Source organism: Scyliorhinus torazame, chromosome 16 (genome assembly GCF_047496885.1).
Source record: "Scyliorhinus torazame isolate Kashiwa2021f chromosome 16, sScyTor2.1, whole genome shotgun sequence".
Taxonomy (NCBI): domain Eukaryota; kingdom Metazoa; phylum Chordata; class Chondrichthyes; order Carcharhiniformes; family Scyliorhinidae; genus Scyliorhinus; species Scyliorhinus torazame.
Window position 1 is genome coordinate 166,083,410 of NC_092722.1, and position 19,329 is coordinate 166,102,738.

The window sequence follows — 19,329 nt, forward strand, 5'->3', positions numbered from 1 at the left end:
CCCCCCCAGCGTTCTATGCAAGATTCTCCAATCCCGCGCCGGTTGGGAGAATCGCAAGGGCCACCAAAATTTCCCGGGACGCCGGTTCGACACCCTCCCGCGATTCTCCCAAGCGGCGGGAACGGCCTGGTCGAGTTCTGTGGGCCGCAGGCCGGAGAATCGCTTGAGACACCCAAAATGGCGATTCTCCGGCACCCCCGCTATTCTCAGGCCCAGATGGGCCGAGCGGCCAGGCCAAAACGGCGGGTTCCCCCCGGCGCCGTCCACACCTGGTCGCTGCCGTCGTGAACGGTGCATGAACGCTGGGGGGGGGGGGCAGCCTGCGGGGGGGCAAAGGGGGATCCTGCACCGGGGGGTACCTCAAATGTGGGGTGGCCCGCGATCGGTGCCCACCGATCGTCGGGCTGTCCTCTCTGAAGGAGGACCTCCTTCCTTCTGCGGCCCCGCAAGATCCGTCCGCCATCTTCTTGCAGGGCGGACTTAGAGAGGACGGCAACCACGCATGCGCAGGTTGTCGCTGGCCAACCCGCGCATGTGTGGATGACGCCAGTTATGCGGCGCCGGCCGCGTCATCTATGGGGCGCCGCCCTTTACGCGGGCGACAAGGTCTGGCGCGTGTAGATGACGTGGCCCCGATCCCAGCCCATTGTCAGGGCCTGAATCTGTCGGGATCGGGGCCGTTTCACGCCGTCGTGTACCTCGACGGCGTTCACGACGGCGCAGCCACTTCGGTGCGGGAGTGGAGAATCCCGCCCTATATGTTTTAACTGACCTCAGTAATGAAACCGCCTGCAGGCTTCACACAAAGCTTCAGGAGCCTCCATCACTTTGTCCTGCTCCCACATTTAACTTTAAGTTACCGATTCAAACTTCTTCCTCACAGCTGGAAGCAAAATTCAGTAGATGCTTAAATTATAAAAATTAAATAAGCGTTAGCCTGAGTAAAAACACTGGGAGTAATTTTCACCTTCATCACTTCAGCGGTTAATTCTGGAGCAGAGCGTCGCCCTTCGAAATCAATTTTCACTTCCATTTTTAATTTCCTTTGTTTTGGAACATAGTTTTCAGTTATTGAGAAAACAATTAACGCTGAAGGTTTTATCAGAAAACATTTGGTGTAATTTCTAAGGAAATTATAGCGTTGGGTGGTTCCATTTTCCTTCCCCCTTCAGTGCAGCAGGAATTCACAATTCCAACTGCCTGCTTAATAATGATGAGAGTAGATCCAAGTCCTTTGCTGCAACTGTTGTACATGAATGGTTTGGGTTACTGGAATGGGGTACGCAGCTATGGTTACATGGTGTTTCCCTGGTCTCCAAGCAACAATACCGTTCTATCTGAATAACATTGTGGGAATTATAGGAGGAGGGTGCTGTAGTGGGTTTCAATAAACTATGCTGAATTTAATTCATTACAGATTTTCAAAAAGTGAAGATATCCATATCATGTGTGTGATCTACAAAGACAAGTGTCATCATGGATTAGCTGCTCTGACCCTTGTGCTGCCCTTATACTGGCTACATGTCTCTCCGAGTTCCTTAGTGACCCACTTAACACAAATCACAAAATTTCTGTTGGAGGGACACATTCACGTCCCTCCTCGCTCAGTGTGTCTGATAGCCTAAAGAGGCATTTGCAATGGGCTATTTATGAAACTTTAAGCTACTTCATTTTATTGACAAAGGCAGACCAAGATTAGAATCTGACATCCCAATTAGTGCTTACATAATTAATTAATTAATGCATTGTTGCTTTCTGCTTGGAAAATGCATTTTACATTATTGTACTAATTTTGGAATAATTTGCTCATCCTTTTTAGTTAGGAACACTCTATTCTTTTAAACCAATACATAGGGCACAGCCTCGAGATTTCCGCATACAGCTTGGCAAACAAGACCTTGAAAGAGAGGAATCGCATGAACAGAACTTTGACGTTGAAAGTATAGTTGTCCATGAAAATTATCATGAGAGCTCTGTGGGATTATACAATGATATTGGTAAGCAATGCAAGTTCCCACTCAAGTTTCTAGTCGCTGGGCTGAATTTTACTGTGGCTTTCAAGGCCCCAGTGTCAGGGCGAGGAACAGGCCGCACACACACTTTTGCCGGCTTCAGGACCGGCTCGTCGACGGGGCCACAGGTGGCCTCCTAACTGGCTCCCAATCAGCCACCTGCAGGCCTGCATCTAATTAAGGGTTGCAGCTGGTCCCCTGGTGCTGCCAGCTCAATCAAAGGGTCAGCAGCTCTGAAACCTGAGGCGAGGCCCTGGGGGTGATGGTTGCTTCTGGTGACCTCAAGCCTCCAACAGGTAAGTGAAAAAAAATTGAAAAATCCATGAGGGCGAGGGTCGGAGGTGAAATGGCTCAGTGGTGATTATTGTTGCCACAGGGGCTGCCTTCCGTATCTGCAGCCCGCTCTTTGGGCCACAGATCCTCTCAGCCAACAATAAGAATAATAGGACCTTTAAGTATGCTGTCCGTCTCCTTGGAGCAGACAAAATGCACCAGTGGTGGGACTGGATCAGGGAACCCTGTCAACATGGCTCCTCAGCATTCCCCATCCCCTAACCTGTCCCCCGCGGACTGGTAAAATCCATGATGTGGAGATGCCGGCCTTGGACTGGGATAGGCATAGTAAGAAGTCTAACAACACCAGGTTAAAGTCCAACAGGTTTGTTTCGAATTACTAGCTTTCGGAGCGCCTGATGAAGGAGCAGCCCTCCGAAAGCTAGTGATTCGAAACAAACCTGACAGACTTTAACCTGGTGTTGTAAGACTTCTTACTGGTAAAATCCAGGCCTTCGTTTTTCTTAGCCTTTAGGTGTCACAGCAAATTCTAATGGAAATCAACATTTGCATTGCAGCTTTGGTCAGGATAAAACGAGTCGCTGGGCACTGTGCCCAGGAAACTAAGTATGTAAAAACTGCATGTTTACCGGAGACTGATTTCCAACCTGGGACAGGATGCCACATTTCAGGATGGGGTCAAACCGAAACAGGTGCTGTATCCGTTATTTTGTATAATTTTAATAAGTGTTTTCTTAAAATTGAAGTAATAAGTTACATTGTCTATAGCCAAAGTGTAATTCCAGTTTCTGTCCATTGACGATTGTAGAGGCTTCATCCAATCAGTTATTGCATACAAACGTGAGACTGATATCTGACCAACGCTGCAGGGACCCTCGCTCCTATGGAACCGCTATCAATGACAACATGTTTTGTGCAGGAAATCTAGATGGAAGTGTGGATTCATGTCAGGTTTGCAATAACAATTCGTTGGACTGTGGAACTTGCTTCCACTATTTGAGGATTTGTGATTTAAATCAAATTCCCTTTGGTAGTTTAACACATAGCTGGAGAAATGATGCAATGGGGGAGGGATTCAGATTTCCGGGTTATTGGGTCCAGCTGGAGGACAGGAGGACCTGTTGAAGACGGACAGATTGCACCTCACCATGCTGGAACCAATATCCTCATGGGGAGGTTAATTAGTGCTGTGGGGGACAGTTTGAACTAATTTGGCAGAGTTTGAAATATTAGAGAGGAGAGGCGAGAGGCACAGATGATCGGGTGAGACAAATACTAGTGAACTGTTCAAAAATGTGAGGACTCAGAAGGCAACTGCTAAGCAGTTTAAGATGAATTTGGAATGTATGTCGCACGGTCAAGGAAGCTACAGAGAAGTCAACAAAGACTGGGGTGTGAATTAGCAGCCCCATTGGGCCCGACTTGGTGTCGGGACGAGGGCGTTGAATCTCGTGAGAGACCTCAGGCGGGATTTGCGACACTCAAAATGTCTCACAAGATTTAATGAAATCTCGCAAGACATCGTGGTCTGGATCTCACCCTCATTGCGCATGATCCAGATCAGCACATATAAATGAGCCAATAGGCTAATTTAAACATGCATGAGTGGGATTCTCCCGGTGCCGGGACCTAATGGCCACGCCTGGGAGGCCTTTCCAGGGCATCGTTTGCTAATGGTTGCAACAAACATGGACCATTCATAATGACACCTAGGGGGATTTCTCAGACCATTGGAGGCCCCCTGCAATCGGGGACAGGGCACTCCTGGGACCCGGGCACCTTGGCACTGCCCCCACACACCCTGGCAGGCTGTACTGCCCTGGCACTGCCAGGGTGCCAATGTGGCACTTCCAGGCTGGCAGTGCCAAGTTAGCACTGCCATTGATGGACCCGGAGGAGCCTTGCTAGATTGGGGGGGGTGGTTTAGGGGTGTTCCTGGGGGATTCCCGAGGTTGGTGGGAAAGGTCGATAACGAGGATGGGATGAAAGAAGGGGGAAACGATTGGGGCAGCCAGATGAAATGGCGCCCAGATCTGCGGACAGCCTTTTCCAATGGCGAACTTCAACTCAAATGCAGCTTCGCTGAAGGGAAACCCCCCCCCCCCCCCCCCAAGGCCAAACAAAAAGGGCAAATGCCCTTAAAGAGCAAGATGTTTCTCAGCATTGCAGCCATTGAGAAACACCCCCTAACCCCACCGAAAGCCAGATATAGATTTTTTTTCTGTTGAATCACGCCCCTGGTTCAGGGATTTCCAAGTGAGAGGTCTAGTCCTATACACTGTAGAAAGCATGTTTCTTGTTCGTGGGATCCTCATCTGGAATTTATTGACAGGTTTGGCTCCCTCTCGGGTAGTGAACATTTGAGGCAAGGTCATAATTCTGGTGTGTTTCCTGCTACTAGAGTAAAGTTGGAAAGTTGATTGCGCAAGAGTGCTATAGTGCAACTTGTAAGATCAGTGGGTAATTACAGGGTGTCAAGAAGAGATCAGAGGCAGAGATGGTGGAGTCGTGATGGGGGGATGTCAGAACATGATGGCAGGGGGTTGATGATCATGGGAGGTTCTGATTGTCGGGAAGAATTGGTGATTATGGAGGGGTGTCCAATTATTGAGGCACCCGATCTTGGGAGAAAAATCCAATGAGGAAAGAAGCATAACAGTTTTAGGGAAGGTGGGATGAAGTTGTCCAGTTTCACCTAACCTTCAAGCAGTGTTGCAGATGCACTTGCCGCATCATAGAATCCCTGCAGTGCAGAAGGAGGCCATTCAGCCCATCGGGTCTACACCGACCCTCCGAAACAGCACTCTAACTAGGCCCACTCAATTGTCCTATCCCCGTAACCACACCTAACCTGGACACTAAGGGGCTATTTACTATGGCCAATCCACCTAACCTGCATGACTTTGGACTGAGGGAGGAAAGCGGAGCACCCGGAAGAAACCCACGCAGACAGGGGGAGAATGTGCAAACTCCACACAGACACACAAGTCTGAATGGAACCCGGGTCCCTGGTGCTATGAGCAGCAGTGCTAACCACTGTGCCACCATGGCACCCCATTCAGCCTTCTGTTGGCTCAATCAGCCAGTGTTCAGCCTTGAATAGACAGAAAATATGAGTCATGCAGCCTCACTTAAATATTTCAATGGGCACCCTGCTTCCTGGGAATGGGTGTATTGCACTACCACTCTGCCCACACCATCCCCCCTCCATTAAAGCTGGAAGTGGGCAGGCTCAAGATCAGTTGGGTTCAGGTTTGAGTTTTTAAAATGTCTACATTGCACCCATCACAAACCTACTTTTTTCCAGTGGATAAAATTCCCCCTGGCATTCCTGGCCACAAAATACCCAGGGAAGATAGGGAAGGGGAAAAAATGGTGTGCTCACAAAATTAACAAAAAAATCTATTAGCGGACTGGAAAGGGATGGCGTCGTTGAGGGGCAAAAAAAAACAGAATTTGTTTGTTTATCATTAAGGGACAATAGAGGATCTATCATTTGATTAGGTATAAAATATAAGCCACCACATAATGGGAAAGAGTTAGAGGAGAAAATTCTCAAGAAAATTACAATTGGATGCAGGAACTGTATAGAGTAGTGATAACTAGAGACTTCAATTATCCCAATTAAGACTGGTTCATAACAGTATATAGGACAAAAAGGAGGAGAATTCTTAAAGTATGTTCAAACAAACTTGCTTGATCAGTATGTTTTCGGCCTAACACAGAAGAAAACAGGACTCGATCTAGATGTGGGGAATAAAGTGGGCCAATTGGAACATGTTTCAATGGGGGGGACATTTGGGAACAGTGGTCATAACATCAAGTTATGGTTAGTTCTGGAAAACAAAAAGGAAAATTATTTTTAAAATAAAATATTGAACCAGAGGAGGGCTAATTGCGGTGAGTTAAAAATAAAGGATCTAGCTTAGGTAGATAGGCAAAACAGTATTTGAATAATGAGGAGATAATTGGAATACAGAGTAGAAATATTGCCATAAGGGGAAAAGGGAGGGCACCCTTGGTTCCCTGGATAATTAAAGACATAGAAAGTAAAATGCAACAGGAAAAGAAAAAGTTTATGACAAATGTAGGGTGCAATTCAGCACCGAGAAACACTCTGCTTTTCAATGGCATTTTGCGGGTTTTTGGGCCTCGGGACGTTTCTCCCCGTCGAGGCCATGCTTAAAGAGATTTCCTGCTGGTAAGCTGATCTCACCAGCAGGAATGGCTGTCCGCAGATTGGGGTGCAATTTTGATCAACAACCCCGATCTTTCCCCCGCCCCCCCCCCCTTCAGGCTCCCCTGCTTTATCAACCCCCCTTCATTGCCAGGTGGCACTACCAGGATGCCCAAGTGGCACTGTCAGGATGCCAGGCTGGCATTACCAAAGTGCCCAGGTACTGGGGGAGTGCCAGTGTACCACTCTGCCCAAACACCCAGAGGTATCTAATGGCCTGCGAGACCCCCTGAGGCAACATTATGCCCGGTCCATGTTTGTGTGGACCAGAACCAAACTGCGCCCTGGCAAGGTCTCGCAGGCACAGCCAGTGAGTCCCGGGCGATGAGTGAATCCGGCAACCAGGTATAAAAATGAGCTTAATATGCAGATCTGCATCTCGCCCAGTGAGGGTGCGAGCAGGGCAGAGTGAATCAGGTGACTGATGGGGAGCCCGATTTGAGTGCTCTCGCGCGATCCACCTTTGCGCCCAGCTCTGCATTAGGCGCAACGGGGGTCACTGAATGGCACCTGTAATGTTGGTAATGTAGTCTGAAACCAAACTGAACCCAGTACACAAGAAGGCTTAAGAAGATAAAATAGAGATTATGGAAATGGGTTAACAGCTAACATAAAAGGGAATCCAAAAGTCTTTAATGGTCTAATAAATTGTAAAAGAGTCATCAAAGAGACGATAGACCAAAAGGATGAAAAGCACTTCTTGAGGGGTCAGAAGAAGTGTCTGAAGTAGTAAATTAATACTTTGCATTTGTCTTCACTAGAGAGAGGATTTTGCCAATGCAGCAGTAAAGGAGAAATAGGCAGTACTGATAGAGGGTAGAACAAAAAGTAAATAAAAGCACAAATTGGCTGTTTGACCCCTTCTATGTTGTGTCATTTTATCATTCTATGAACAAACAACAAAGTGGAAGGGTACAATAAAGAAATGGTCCTATAAAACAAAACATATTTTCATAATCAAAGGTCTGAAAGAATGTTCTCAAATTGCATATCTTTCTTTCATATTTAGGGTGATTCTGGAGGACCACTGACTTGTGTGAAAGATGGACGTTATCAAATCTATGGAATAGTGAGCTGGGGTGATCGCTGTGGAGTGAAAAATAAACCTGGAGTTTACGTCCGCATCACCAAATTCCTTAAATGGATTAAAACACGAGCCACTTAAGTGTAGCGGTTGAACATACGGGATTGTTGTGGAATATAAAAAGATACTTGACAGTGCTATTTAACACATCCATTATCTCTTGAATGCACGTTAAAGACATACAAATATGTTATTACCTCAGTTTTGGTAACAGTAGGATCACATATATCACCTTATTAACAATTTTAATTATGATTACCATTAATTTTGTATTCCTGTAATACCATGCTTCCGTAAAGTGAGAAGTATAACTGTGTCTGTGTCGCGATCTAAGTGATTGCATTTGCAAAGTGCCCTTGGTGTTGAACGTCCATGATAATAATTCTAACTCACAAAGCTGAATGTCGGCCGTATTGCTTCTTATTTTAATTAACAAAGCAGAATGGCAAGCTTCCTTCGATAGAATAATATCTTTGTAATTTATGTACAATTTGAGTGTATATTAAATACAATTCTGTTTTGTTGATCCTCAAATGAGTACATTTTAAATTATTTCAATGCTGAATCTTAGCCGCATTAGTTAAATACTACGGTTATCATCGATGACAACCAATAAATCAGCATCAAATAAGCACCTCAAACATTGGTTCAAAATTTAGCTTTCAGTTTGGTTAGCTTAAAGATACATGTTAATTATAATTCTCGCAGCCGTAGCACATCTTGTGATGAACCCAATCAACAGGTTTGGTAAGTTACAAAATTTTATATGTTCTAGAAGTTTGAATTACTGAAAGATATGAAGAGGGTGTAGCTTATTTAATTTGCAATGCAATAATGTAATGGGGAGTATTTTTTACTTTGTTTTCAGTGTAAAACAAGAGATATTGATTCAGCCTCCTGTTACAGAGATCTCCTAATTTGCATTTCCATTGTGTTTAGCGGAAGAGTTGGTCTATGTGGCTGGGCAAAGAGGTCAGATTCAAAATGGCAGGTAGGACCTTTGTGCTGTTGTTGGCCAGTGTTTGCGTTTGCGACTCAACACGTGGAGAACACAAGGACCTCCCTTTCAAAGAGGTAAAGTTTCATCTTTGCTGTCCAGCAGGTGAACTGGCGGAGCAGATAATCTGCCACTTACAGAACCTGTTTAATTTTCCATTGCTATCAATGGACTGAAAGTCAGGTGGACTCAATACAGGGTTGGCGATCCACCCTGTTAGGTAACCTCTGAGAATTTGAAGGTGAAAATCTAGCCCCCCCGCCTTGAGTCATTGACAGCTTTGTTTATTTATAGGGACTCCGCTTAAATAGAATGTAAAATTGAGATACAAAAGTTTTGGTTCCATGGCTTTCAAATATTAGACAGATGCATTACAAAATCCAGCAAAGTCTGTGGAAAAAGGTTGGTCTGCTCGACATCTCATTGACAAGTGAAAGTTCCATTAAACTGAAGGAGGATAGTCAAGTGCCAGCCAGCACTTATGCAATGCCATTTTATAACCTACAGCATTTTTGCTAGAATAAAAAAAAGGGAGAAGCTATACCTGTTAATGGCAATTTAGCCAAACAGTTTGAGTAGTAAAAGCTTATTATGTCCAAAAATACATAGGGCTGGATTCTCCACACCACGACACCGAAATCGCGGCCGGCGCAGGGGCGGAAAATCTATTTCCCTACACAGAATCGGGGAGCAGTGCCGGTTTCCCGATTCTGCGTCATTGCTGGAGGCCCGCTCCACCATTCTCCGCCTCCGACCGGCCTAAGTCCCAATGGCGTGGATGTAATGTGGTCCAGGCGGTCGGGAAACTAGCGTGGCGGCTGCGGACTCAGTCCATGGCCTCCCTGGTCGGGGGCGGGCCGATCGGAGGGCAGGGGGGGCCTTTTCTTGGCCAGGCAATGTTTGGGCGGGCGGTCAGGGTCGGGCGCGAGACCGATCGGGGGGTCTATTTTTAGTGAGCAGTCTGAGTCCTCCATGGAGCATGGCACGGCAGCTGGAGCCCGCCTCCGTGTGCATGCGTGGCCTCCGATCCGGAAGTGCGGGGGCCCGTATCTGCTGTAAAAGCTGCTAGATTTACACTGGGTCCCTGCTAGCCCCCGACAGGGCTAGGACTACATGGCCCTTTCACACCAGTTTTTTTGGCATGAAAGTCCACAGTTTTTACGACGGAGTGGGGACATAGTCCCAATCACAGAGAATCCAGCCCATAATGTTTCCTTTTCCCAGTGTTCTAGCAAAATAGTTTCTGTCAACGTATGTGGAAATTATTCAAAGCAAAGACAGCTTGATGCATGCAAAAAAGTTTCTCCAAAATATCACACTGTTGTAATTGTAAGCACCAATTGTGAGCCTTTATCTCAATTTTTGTTATTGCAGGAAAGGTATTAACGTAAATACTCAGAGCCACTGTTGTTTTACCATCTGGTGTTGCTTCTGAAGTGACAGCCCAAGACCAGTTTACACCTGATCTACCTCTCCTTTTGAAACCTTGGGGAAAGGAACTAAACCAGACCCAATAAATTGGGGGGTGATTTTGTGGAAGAGGATTCAGACTTATACTTGTAACAACAGTTTGTTTTAAATGATGGACCAAAGTGACTATTGAGTTTCTGCTGGAATAGGCTGGAACTGCAGTGATCATTTAATTTAGCATTTAATCTTACGTTTCTATGCCTTGGTGATCTTGCAGTGTTAATATCGATTTGACGACTGAACCTACATTTGATGTTAAATTAACCATATCTGAAGCTGTGGCACTGTAATCTGAAGGTGGGATTTTCTCATTAAGCTTTTGTTCATTAGATTGGTAACTTTAGAATAAAATATTGGTGCTGTCACTGCAAAAGTAGCTTGTCAGAAATATGAAAGGTGCCATGTCAAATCTGAGCTAAGGGTTAACCGGGAATCAGCATCCCGGCTGTATTGTAATTGTAATAATTGCTGTTTGTGATCTGCTTGATTGTTCACTATGATGCTTTAATCTCTACACCACCACAGATTACAGAATTCATTTTATAGAATCATACAGAAGGAAGCCATTCGGCCCATAGAGTCCACGACGACCCTCCACCCTATTCCCGTAACCCCACCTAACCTGTGGACACTAAGGAACAATTTAGCATGGCCAATCCACCTAACCTGCACATCTTTGGACTGTGGGAGGAAACCGGAGCACTCGGAGGAAAACCCACGCAGACACGGGGAGAACGTGCAGACTCCACACAGACACCCAAGGCCAGAATTGAACCCGGGTTCCTGGCGCTGTGAGGCAGCAGTGCTAACCACTGTGCCACCGTGCCGCCCCAAAACATTGTTTGATTATGCAAGAATATTGATGTTTTATTTGAATGTTTGCCAATGTGTTAACGCATATGATCTGAATTTCTCTGGGTTAACATTGTTTGGTCCAGTTTTACGCTAAGCTTGGTCCAGTTTTACGCTATTACTTTAAGGAAGATATGAAAGCACAGGAGATAATAATCAAGGTGATACCCTGGATGAAAATGACAATCGTGATGAGAGATTAGGGAATAAGAGAGTCTTTTCACAGGAACAAGCAGGGTGAACAGTAAACCTAATACCAATGTTCAAAATTGTGAAATGTTTGAAGAAAGTAAATCAAAAGAAATGACTTCCATTGCTGAGTCAATAATCGAGAAAATAAATTTAAGTTAATCATCAAAAAATGGAGTCAGAGATTCGGATTTTATTTTAATGCAGAGAGTTATCATGTCCTACCAGAAAAAATATTGGGAACAAAATCTATTCAAAGGGAAGTGGAGAATATTTGAAAAGAAAAATCTTACTATTGAAAGAACATAAGAACATAAGAACTCGGAGCAGGAGTAGGCTATATGGCCCCTCGAGCCTGCTCCGCCATTCAATGAGATCATGGCTGATCTTTTGTGGACTCAGCTCCACTTTCCCGGCTGAACACCATAACCCTTAATCCCTTTATTCTTCAAAAAATGATCTATCTTTATCTTAAAAACATTTAATGAAGGAGCCTCTACTGCTTCACTGGGCAAGGAATTCCATAGATTCACAACCCTTTGGGTGAAGAAGTTCCTCCTAAACCCAGTCCTAAATCTACTTCCCCTTATTTTGAGGCTATGCCCCCTAGTTCAGCTTTCACCCGCCAGTGGAAACAACCTGCCCGCATCTATCCTATCTGTTCCCTTCATAATTTTATATGTTTCTATAAGATCCCCCCTCATCCTTTTAAATTCCAACGAGTACAGTTCCAGTCTACTCAACCTCTCCTCGTAATCCAACCCCTTCAACTCTGGGATTAACCTAGTGAATCTCCTCTGCATACCTTTCAGCGCCAGTACGTCCTTTCTCAGGTAAAGAGACCAAAACTGAACACAATACTCCAGGTGTGGCCTCGCTAACACCTTATACAATTGCAGCAGAACCTCCCTAGTCTTAAACTCCATCCCTCTAGCAATGAAGGACAAAATTCCATTCGCCTTCTTAATCACCTGTTTTGTGACTCATGCATGAGCACACCCAGGTCTCTCTGCACAGCAGCATGTTTTAATATTTTATCATTTAAATAATAATCCCATTTGCTCTTATTCCAGGGGAATAAGATTAAGAGCAGGGGAATGGGACTGTGTATAGCCCTGTAAGAGGGCTGACATAGATATAATGGGATAAATATCCTCCCATATATCATTTTATATAGAGACCGATTTGTGCCCAACTTTGGGGTAGGATAGAGGTGTAATGCAGTAAACTGAAGTTCAGGGGTGGACCCCACCGGGTCGGAGAATCGTCGGGGGACGGTGTGAATCCTGTCCCCGCCGGCTGCCGAATTCTCCGGCGCCGGGGATTTGGCGAGGGTGGAAATCGCACTACGCCGGCCGGCGGCCACTGGCAGCGGTCCCCCCGGCGATTCTCCAGCCCGCGATTGGCCGAGTGGCCGCCCATTTTCGGCCAGTCCCGCCGGCGTATATTACACCAGGTATTTGCCGGCGGGACCTAGCTGCACGAGTGGCTTCCGGGGTTCTCAGGGGAGGCTCGGGGGGATCTGGCCCCGGGGGGTGCCCCCACGGTGGCCTGGCCCGTGATCAGGGCCCACCGATCTGCGTGCGGGCCTATGCTGTGGGGACACTCTATTGTTCCACGTCGGCCGCTGTGGTCCTCCGCAATGGCCGACGCAGAGATGAACCCCCCTGCGCATGCACTGGGATGACGCCAGAACACGCTGGTGTGCTCCCGCGCATGCACCAACTCACGCCAGCTGGCGGAGGCCCTTGGGCACCGGTTGGCGTGGCACCAAGCCCCTTCCCCACCGGCCGGCGTGGCGCAAACCTAGCCCCTGAAGGGGCGGCCCGACGCTGGAGTGGTTCACGCCAATCCTTGCCGCCGGGACCCCCCGCCCTGCTGGGTAGAGGAGAATCCCCAGACCTTCCTGCACCATTCCTGATGGCATCCAGGCTGCCGCCATCGTGATGGCAGCTGATTAATGGGGTGGATCAGGTGCATTGAGTGCCTTAAGGGACCAGCACAGATCACTGAAAATTATGTTAGGTTGAATTTCTGGGTGCTACTTGCGACACATACACAACTATATGTTTGATTGCAATCAGTGTGTGTAGACAAATGGAGTAACATCTTGTACAAATCATGAAATATTTGAATAAAATAGTGCACAAGCACAGGTGCTGTTCTGTCCTTCAAGAGGCCACACCATCCAAGCTCAGTCTCTCAAATACGTTTCTCACAACAATTATGTTGTCCTATCACTGCAAATTTAGCACCTCCTCTGTAATGTGACTTCCAATCATACACAAGTTAACCTTTGCCCATTGAAGCATTTAGAATCCAGAGAATACCTGCAGTATAGAAGGAGGCATTTTGGCCCATCAAGTCTGCACCGACCGCCCGAAACAGTAACCAACCCAAGCCCACAGCCCCATCCTATCCCCATACCCCACCTAACCTGCACATCTTTGGACTGTGGGACGAAACTGGAGCACCTGGAGGAAATCCACACAGATACAATAACATGCAGACAATCACCCGAACCGGAGATTGAACCTGGGTCCCTGGTGCTATAAGATAACAGTGCTAACCACTATGCCTCCCGGCCAACCATTAGACGTTTATTTGACCTTAGAAATTATTTTATGCAGTCCCATCATGGCGTGCCTAGTGTAATTTTTGGAATGCACTTCTACAAACTTGTTTGCCACTGTCATGGAAACCTGGACACAGTTCATTTCAAATAAAACATTTTTTTTGTCAGTTCTTCTTGTAGCAAGAGTACCAAGATCGTTAAATGGAAATTATGACTGTCTTTTCTGTTGGTTTCTTTTCCCCTTTTGCCTTGTTAGCCTGTTAGAAAAAAGAAATAACACATTGTAGAGGGGAGGAAGGTGGGAAGGGATGAAGGGAGGGAGGGTCATTTATATAGCATGATTCATGACCTCAGGATGTCTCATAGCATTAATAAAGTATCACAACATCAACAACAACTATTTATATAGCACCTTTAATGTGGTAAAACATCCCAAAATGCTTCACAGAAGCTTTAAAAAACTACATTTGACACCAAGCCACATAAAAACATATTGGAGCATGTAGCCAAACATTTGATCAAAGTTCTTTCAGCAGAATGAGGACGTACGGAGGTTGAGGTTGGGCATTTCAGATCTTTGAGCCTCGTCACCTGAGGGTACAGCCAACAACAGCAGAGCAATTAAAATGAAGTGTATTCACTGCTGGATGGTAGGAGATTCAGTTTGTGTACAGGAGACTTAGTGGTGGTTTCATTGGAATAGTAATCCAGAGGCCCTGGCTAATGTTCTACGGATAAGATTTCAAATTCCTCCATAGCAGCTGATAGAATTTAAACTCAATTGATAAATGTGAAATATAAAGCTAATCTCAGTAATGGTGACGATACCGTTACCACTGATTGTTGTAAAAACCCATCTGGTTTACTAAAATCCTTTAAGGAAGGAGATCCCACCATTCTGACCCAGTCCGACTCATGTACATCACCAGACCTTCAGCAATGTGATTGACTTTTAATTGTTTCTGAAATGGTTTGAAACACAAAAAACTCTCTGGATCTATCTGAACTGAAGACTTAGGCAAAGGTTTTATGCCTTCCCACTGGCAGGGGCGGGATCCCCTCTGGGTTGCCGCCTGACCCGACCACGCAATGATTGTACAATGGGGCAGGCAAGGTCTCAGATGGGAAGCCCTCCCTTGCCCCAATTGAGGCCCTTAAGTGGCCAGTTAATGGGTTGCTTGAGGGCCACTTCTCAACAAATCAGATTGGCTAGGAGTTGCCTAAGGCGGGACATCCTCCTGAGTGAAGAGCAGAAGTCCTGCCTGCAGGCAACACTCATTGGAGCGTAAATTGACTCTGAGACAGTGGGCAGGGACAAGTTCCTAGCACCTGAAAACGTCAGGCCTGTTTCTTTGCATCACTTTTTAAAATCACATCACCATGTCGCTACAACAGGACAGATCTCTGTGGACTATGTAACACCCATGTTATCAATTTCTAGAGTAGAGTTATAAGACCCCTGGAAAAAAATCCCCATAAAAATTTTGAAATAATTTATTATTTTCCTCTCAGACACAGTTTAAGTAACAGAGTGAAGAACATATAGCACTGCTATTTTAAATGCCAAGTTATTTTTGCATCTGCTTAATTTTATGAATACCTATTAACACCAATTTATAATTTAGTTTGATATACAAAGTTTAGAAACCTGTTGTTGCTACATTTGAAAGGCCAGGCACGTAATGCTGGGCAGCCTGTGTTATTTCCATTTAAACCTAGTAATAAATATACCATTTAGCCTGAGGTGCTAAGTTTTAGTTCAAAGGTGGGGCAGGTTTGCATGTGGAAGATTCCATTTGCAATGATCACAAGCAAAATGCATTGTTAGTGTGGTAATATTTACCACTACTTAATATTTCACTGTCATTTTTATATGTCTTGCTATTACTTTTCTTTGTGACTCGTGGCTCGGTGATTTCGCTGATAATACAATACTGCACAAAAATGTTCATATTTATTGTGTGTTCTAATTGTTTGCAACTTCTTCTGCACCTATCATCAGTCTGTGAGTCATTGACAAATATTGGTTCTTTTAATACCTTTAATGTCATGCCTTCTATGTTTGCTAATGCCCACCTCATATGTAATGTACTGATAATAATAATCTTTATTATTGACACAAATAGGCTTACATTAACACTGCAATGAAGTTACTGTGATAATTCTTCATGACAGAGACTACTAAAATATCCAGGACCTGAATGAAATAAAACAAAACTTTCTCAAAATCCTTAGAATATTGTTCCTCCAAAATTATACATCACAAAACATGAGATGCCTTTGTTTCTGAATAAAGTTTCATTTTATCCCCAAGCTATCTGAAGGAACCTTTCACAATTCAAACGTGGGTTAATATCCAGATAGTATTGTGAACATCACAATAATAAAGCCTGGGACAAAATATTCCGATAAATTCTAATAAAGTAAAGTCACCTTAGTCCCAGATGACCATAGGCTGCTTTCCCCTTTGAGGCGGAGAGCTGAATGGTGGTGATTTAACCTGAGGATCATGACATCTCAGGCAAGGGGCAAGGTTGAGAAGGTGGGCATCCACGAATAACCTCAGTCAGTACAAGAATTTCATAGAATTTACAGTGCAGAAGGAGGCCATTCGGCCCATCGAGTCTGCACTGGCTCTTGGAAAGAGCACCCTACCCAAGGTCAACACCTCCACCCTATCCCCATAACCCAGTAACCCCATCCAACACTAAGGGCAATTTTGGACACTAAGGGCAATTTATCATGGCCAATCCACTTAACCTGCACATCTTTGGACTGTGGGAGGAAACCGGAGCACCCGGAGGAAACCCACGCACACACAGGGAGGATGTGCAGACTCCGCCAAGGCAGTGACCCAAGCCGGAATCGAACCTGGGACCCTGGAGCTGTGAAGCAATTGTGCTATCCACAATGCTACCGTGCTGCCCCATTGAATCCATGTTGTTGGTGTTGCTCTGCATCACAAACCTGCTGTTCAACCAACTGAACTAAACCAGCCCCCATTAACGATACCAACCATCCATGCAATCCCTGCTTTCTAACTAAGAGAATAATCAACAACACAAAGGTCAGAATAGTAAAAATGTTAGCCCGACTATAGCTTGAACCCTGACAGTAAATTGTGACTTGTGTGGATTCATGGAATGGTAGCAATTATTCTAGCTTTTTTTCAACTCGTGCAACCTGGGCATTATTTCCAAGGCAGGTTTTTATTGCCCATCCCTCATTGCCCTTGAGCAGCTCAATAGCTCATTTTCAAGGAGAGTTGAGGATCAACCATATGGCTATGGGTTTGGAATTGCATATAGGGCTGCAAGATTTCTTCTCTGAAAGGACTTTAGTGAACCAAATGGTTCTTTACAACAATCCAGCAGCTGCATAGTTACATTACTGATACCGATTGTTTATTCCAGATGTATTTATTAACTGAAAGTAAATTCCCCAGTCCACGGTGGAATTTGGACTGTGTCTCTAGATCATTAATCAAAGCCCCTGGATTGCAAGTCCGCTCCAGTGACATAATCATGATGCTGCCATTCTATAAATTACCCAGAGCTAATGCCAGACGTAGTTAGGCAAGAGATGGTCAAATGTCATTAAGTCCATTGCACATTGCTCCTCAAGCAAGTAACCTAACACCAAAAAGGGGCAATCTCTTACTTCAGATACGTACACTCTGAAAAAGAAAACAGAGGTAATCGAAACAGCATTTTAAATATCAATCACAATTTCCAACCTTCTTTTCTGTTTGTGATGAGAAATAAAAACAGACGGTGCAGAAAATCAGAATGCACATGAAGACATAATTGCACAAATGCATAAATCTTGGACACTAGCAAGCCTAAAACAGGTTGCAGAAATGGGGGGAGGGGGTGAGATAAAACAAAAAGTGCTGAAAAATCTTAGTAGCATCTGTAAAGAGAGAAACAGGTGTAGAAGTTTGATCCCAATATGACTCTTCTTCGGAATTGAGAAACCTTATGGAGAGATGAGATACCCCTTGAAGTATGGTCCCAGGACACTTTTGGGAGAGGTATGTCATCATTTAGAATTGTTAAGAGAAGGTACTTTTCTAAGTATGCAGAAAAAGTGCAGAAACTCAAACATATGGTGCAGAACTGTCAAAGAATTCAAAGAACTGTAAAGCTGACAAGGAACTGTCAAAGAACTCAAAAGAGCTGTCAAAGTTGTCAAGGTACTGTCAAAAGATATAAGGTGAGTTGGCATGGAAAATTTAAAGGTGAAGGGTGGTGGGTGGGGGCTTGGGTTGGCATGTGTTGACAATAAGTTGGCATAGGGAATATAAAGAGCTAAGGTGATGTGGACAAGATAGGGTAAATGAAGGGCCATGGGATGGATGGGTGACATGGGGAAGAGTAACCATGTGGATGGGTAGAGGCCTGAGTTGGAAGAGTGGATTTGAGGGGCAGGCGACGTGGGTAGGTGCGGGCATGGGTTGTCACAGACAATATGATGAGTCACGGGATGAATAAGGGGCATGAGGTAGCATAGGTTAGCATGGATGGGGCATGAGTACTGAGTAGGGGTGAGGGACGTAAGGCTGGAGGGCATTTTCATATTTTGATCTGTTTTTAACTAACTTAAGCAAAGTTATAAGCCTTCCGCCGAGCCTGCCTCCACACCTAGTAGCCTTTAAATTCTGGAGTGGCTGGCACGACTCCTAGTCCAGCCTACAGGCCAAAGTCTGACCTTCAGGCGGGCGGCAATTTTTAAAAATAGAGTTTGCAGAGCTGGGAATTCCCCTATCTTTGCACATCTGACCTGCGAACTTCTGGGCCTCACACCTTTTCAGTCATTTACACTGTGACTCAGTAGATCAGGAACTTCAGGGGTGTAATTCAGTTGCTGAAAGAAACTTGATAAAGGAACATGATAGACGTGTAACTTCCTCAGTGTGGCAATCTCCAGCGGAATGCCACTCTCACCAGACTTGCCTTCGTTGGGATTCCGAACCCGCTGCCTCGCCCTCACTCAGGCTGGGTAAGACAGGAGCAGCGCAGAGGTCCACAAGCAGCATCGCTGCGGGGTAACTGGGGCACAGAGAGGTAAGTCACTCCCACTTTTTACAGCAGTAGCTAACGTAATGGGGAGGTTTAAAGGAACAATTTGCAGGGAGCAGGTAAGTTATAAAGTTTAGGGAAAGGGGGGGGGGGTTGAGCCAGACCCCAAGGAGGTTAGGGGAATCGTTCTAACCTTGTGGGGGGTTATTGGTCAAATATGGGGGGGTAGGGGATTGGTCGACCTAGGAGGCGTGGGGGGGGGGCGTTCAGTCTGGGAGGTGGGATGGAGGGAGGGATGGAGGAGGGTCAGTCCGGGAGGGGTGGGTGGTCAGTCCAGGAGACGGGGTCAGTCCAGGTGGAGGGCCAGTCTGGGAGGGGCCTCATTCCGGGAGGGTGTTTCGGTCCGGGAGGGGGGATCAGTCCAGGAGGGAAAGAGGGGGGGTCAGTCCGGGAGGGAGAACAGTCCAGGGAGGAGGGAGTGTAGCAGGGTAATCAATGCCAGAAGATTAGTTCAGGCTTATTGAGCAGCTAAAATAATCCAGTATGGTCTCTTTATACCATACCTGTCTGAAATATCACGCTCAGTTTTGGTTCCCTT

The 19,329-nt window shown here is 45.6% G+C and overlaps 1 protein-coding gene across 1 annotated transcript in view; it reads left to right on the forward strand.

The window, feature by feature from the left end:
• Positions 1-19,329, forward strand: part of habp2 (hyaluronan binding protein 2) — a 171,722-nt gene that overhangs the window by 67,150 nt on the left and 85,243 nt on the right. Inside the window, exons 10-14 of the mRNA XM_072477631.1 lie at positions 1,855-1,997; positions 2,864-2,998; positions 3,115-3,257; positions 7,553-7,706; positions 8,567-8,618. Of these exons, the coding sequence (XP_072333732.1) occupies positions 1,855-1,997; positions 2,864-2,998; positions 3,115-3,257; positions 7,553-7,706; positions 8,567-8,618 (627 nt within the window). The remainder of the gene's footprint in view (positions 1-1,854; positions 1,998-2,863; positions 2,999-3,114; positions 3,258-7,552; positions 7,707-8,566; positions 8,619-19,329) is intronic.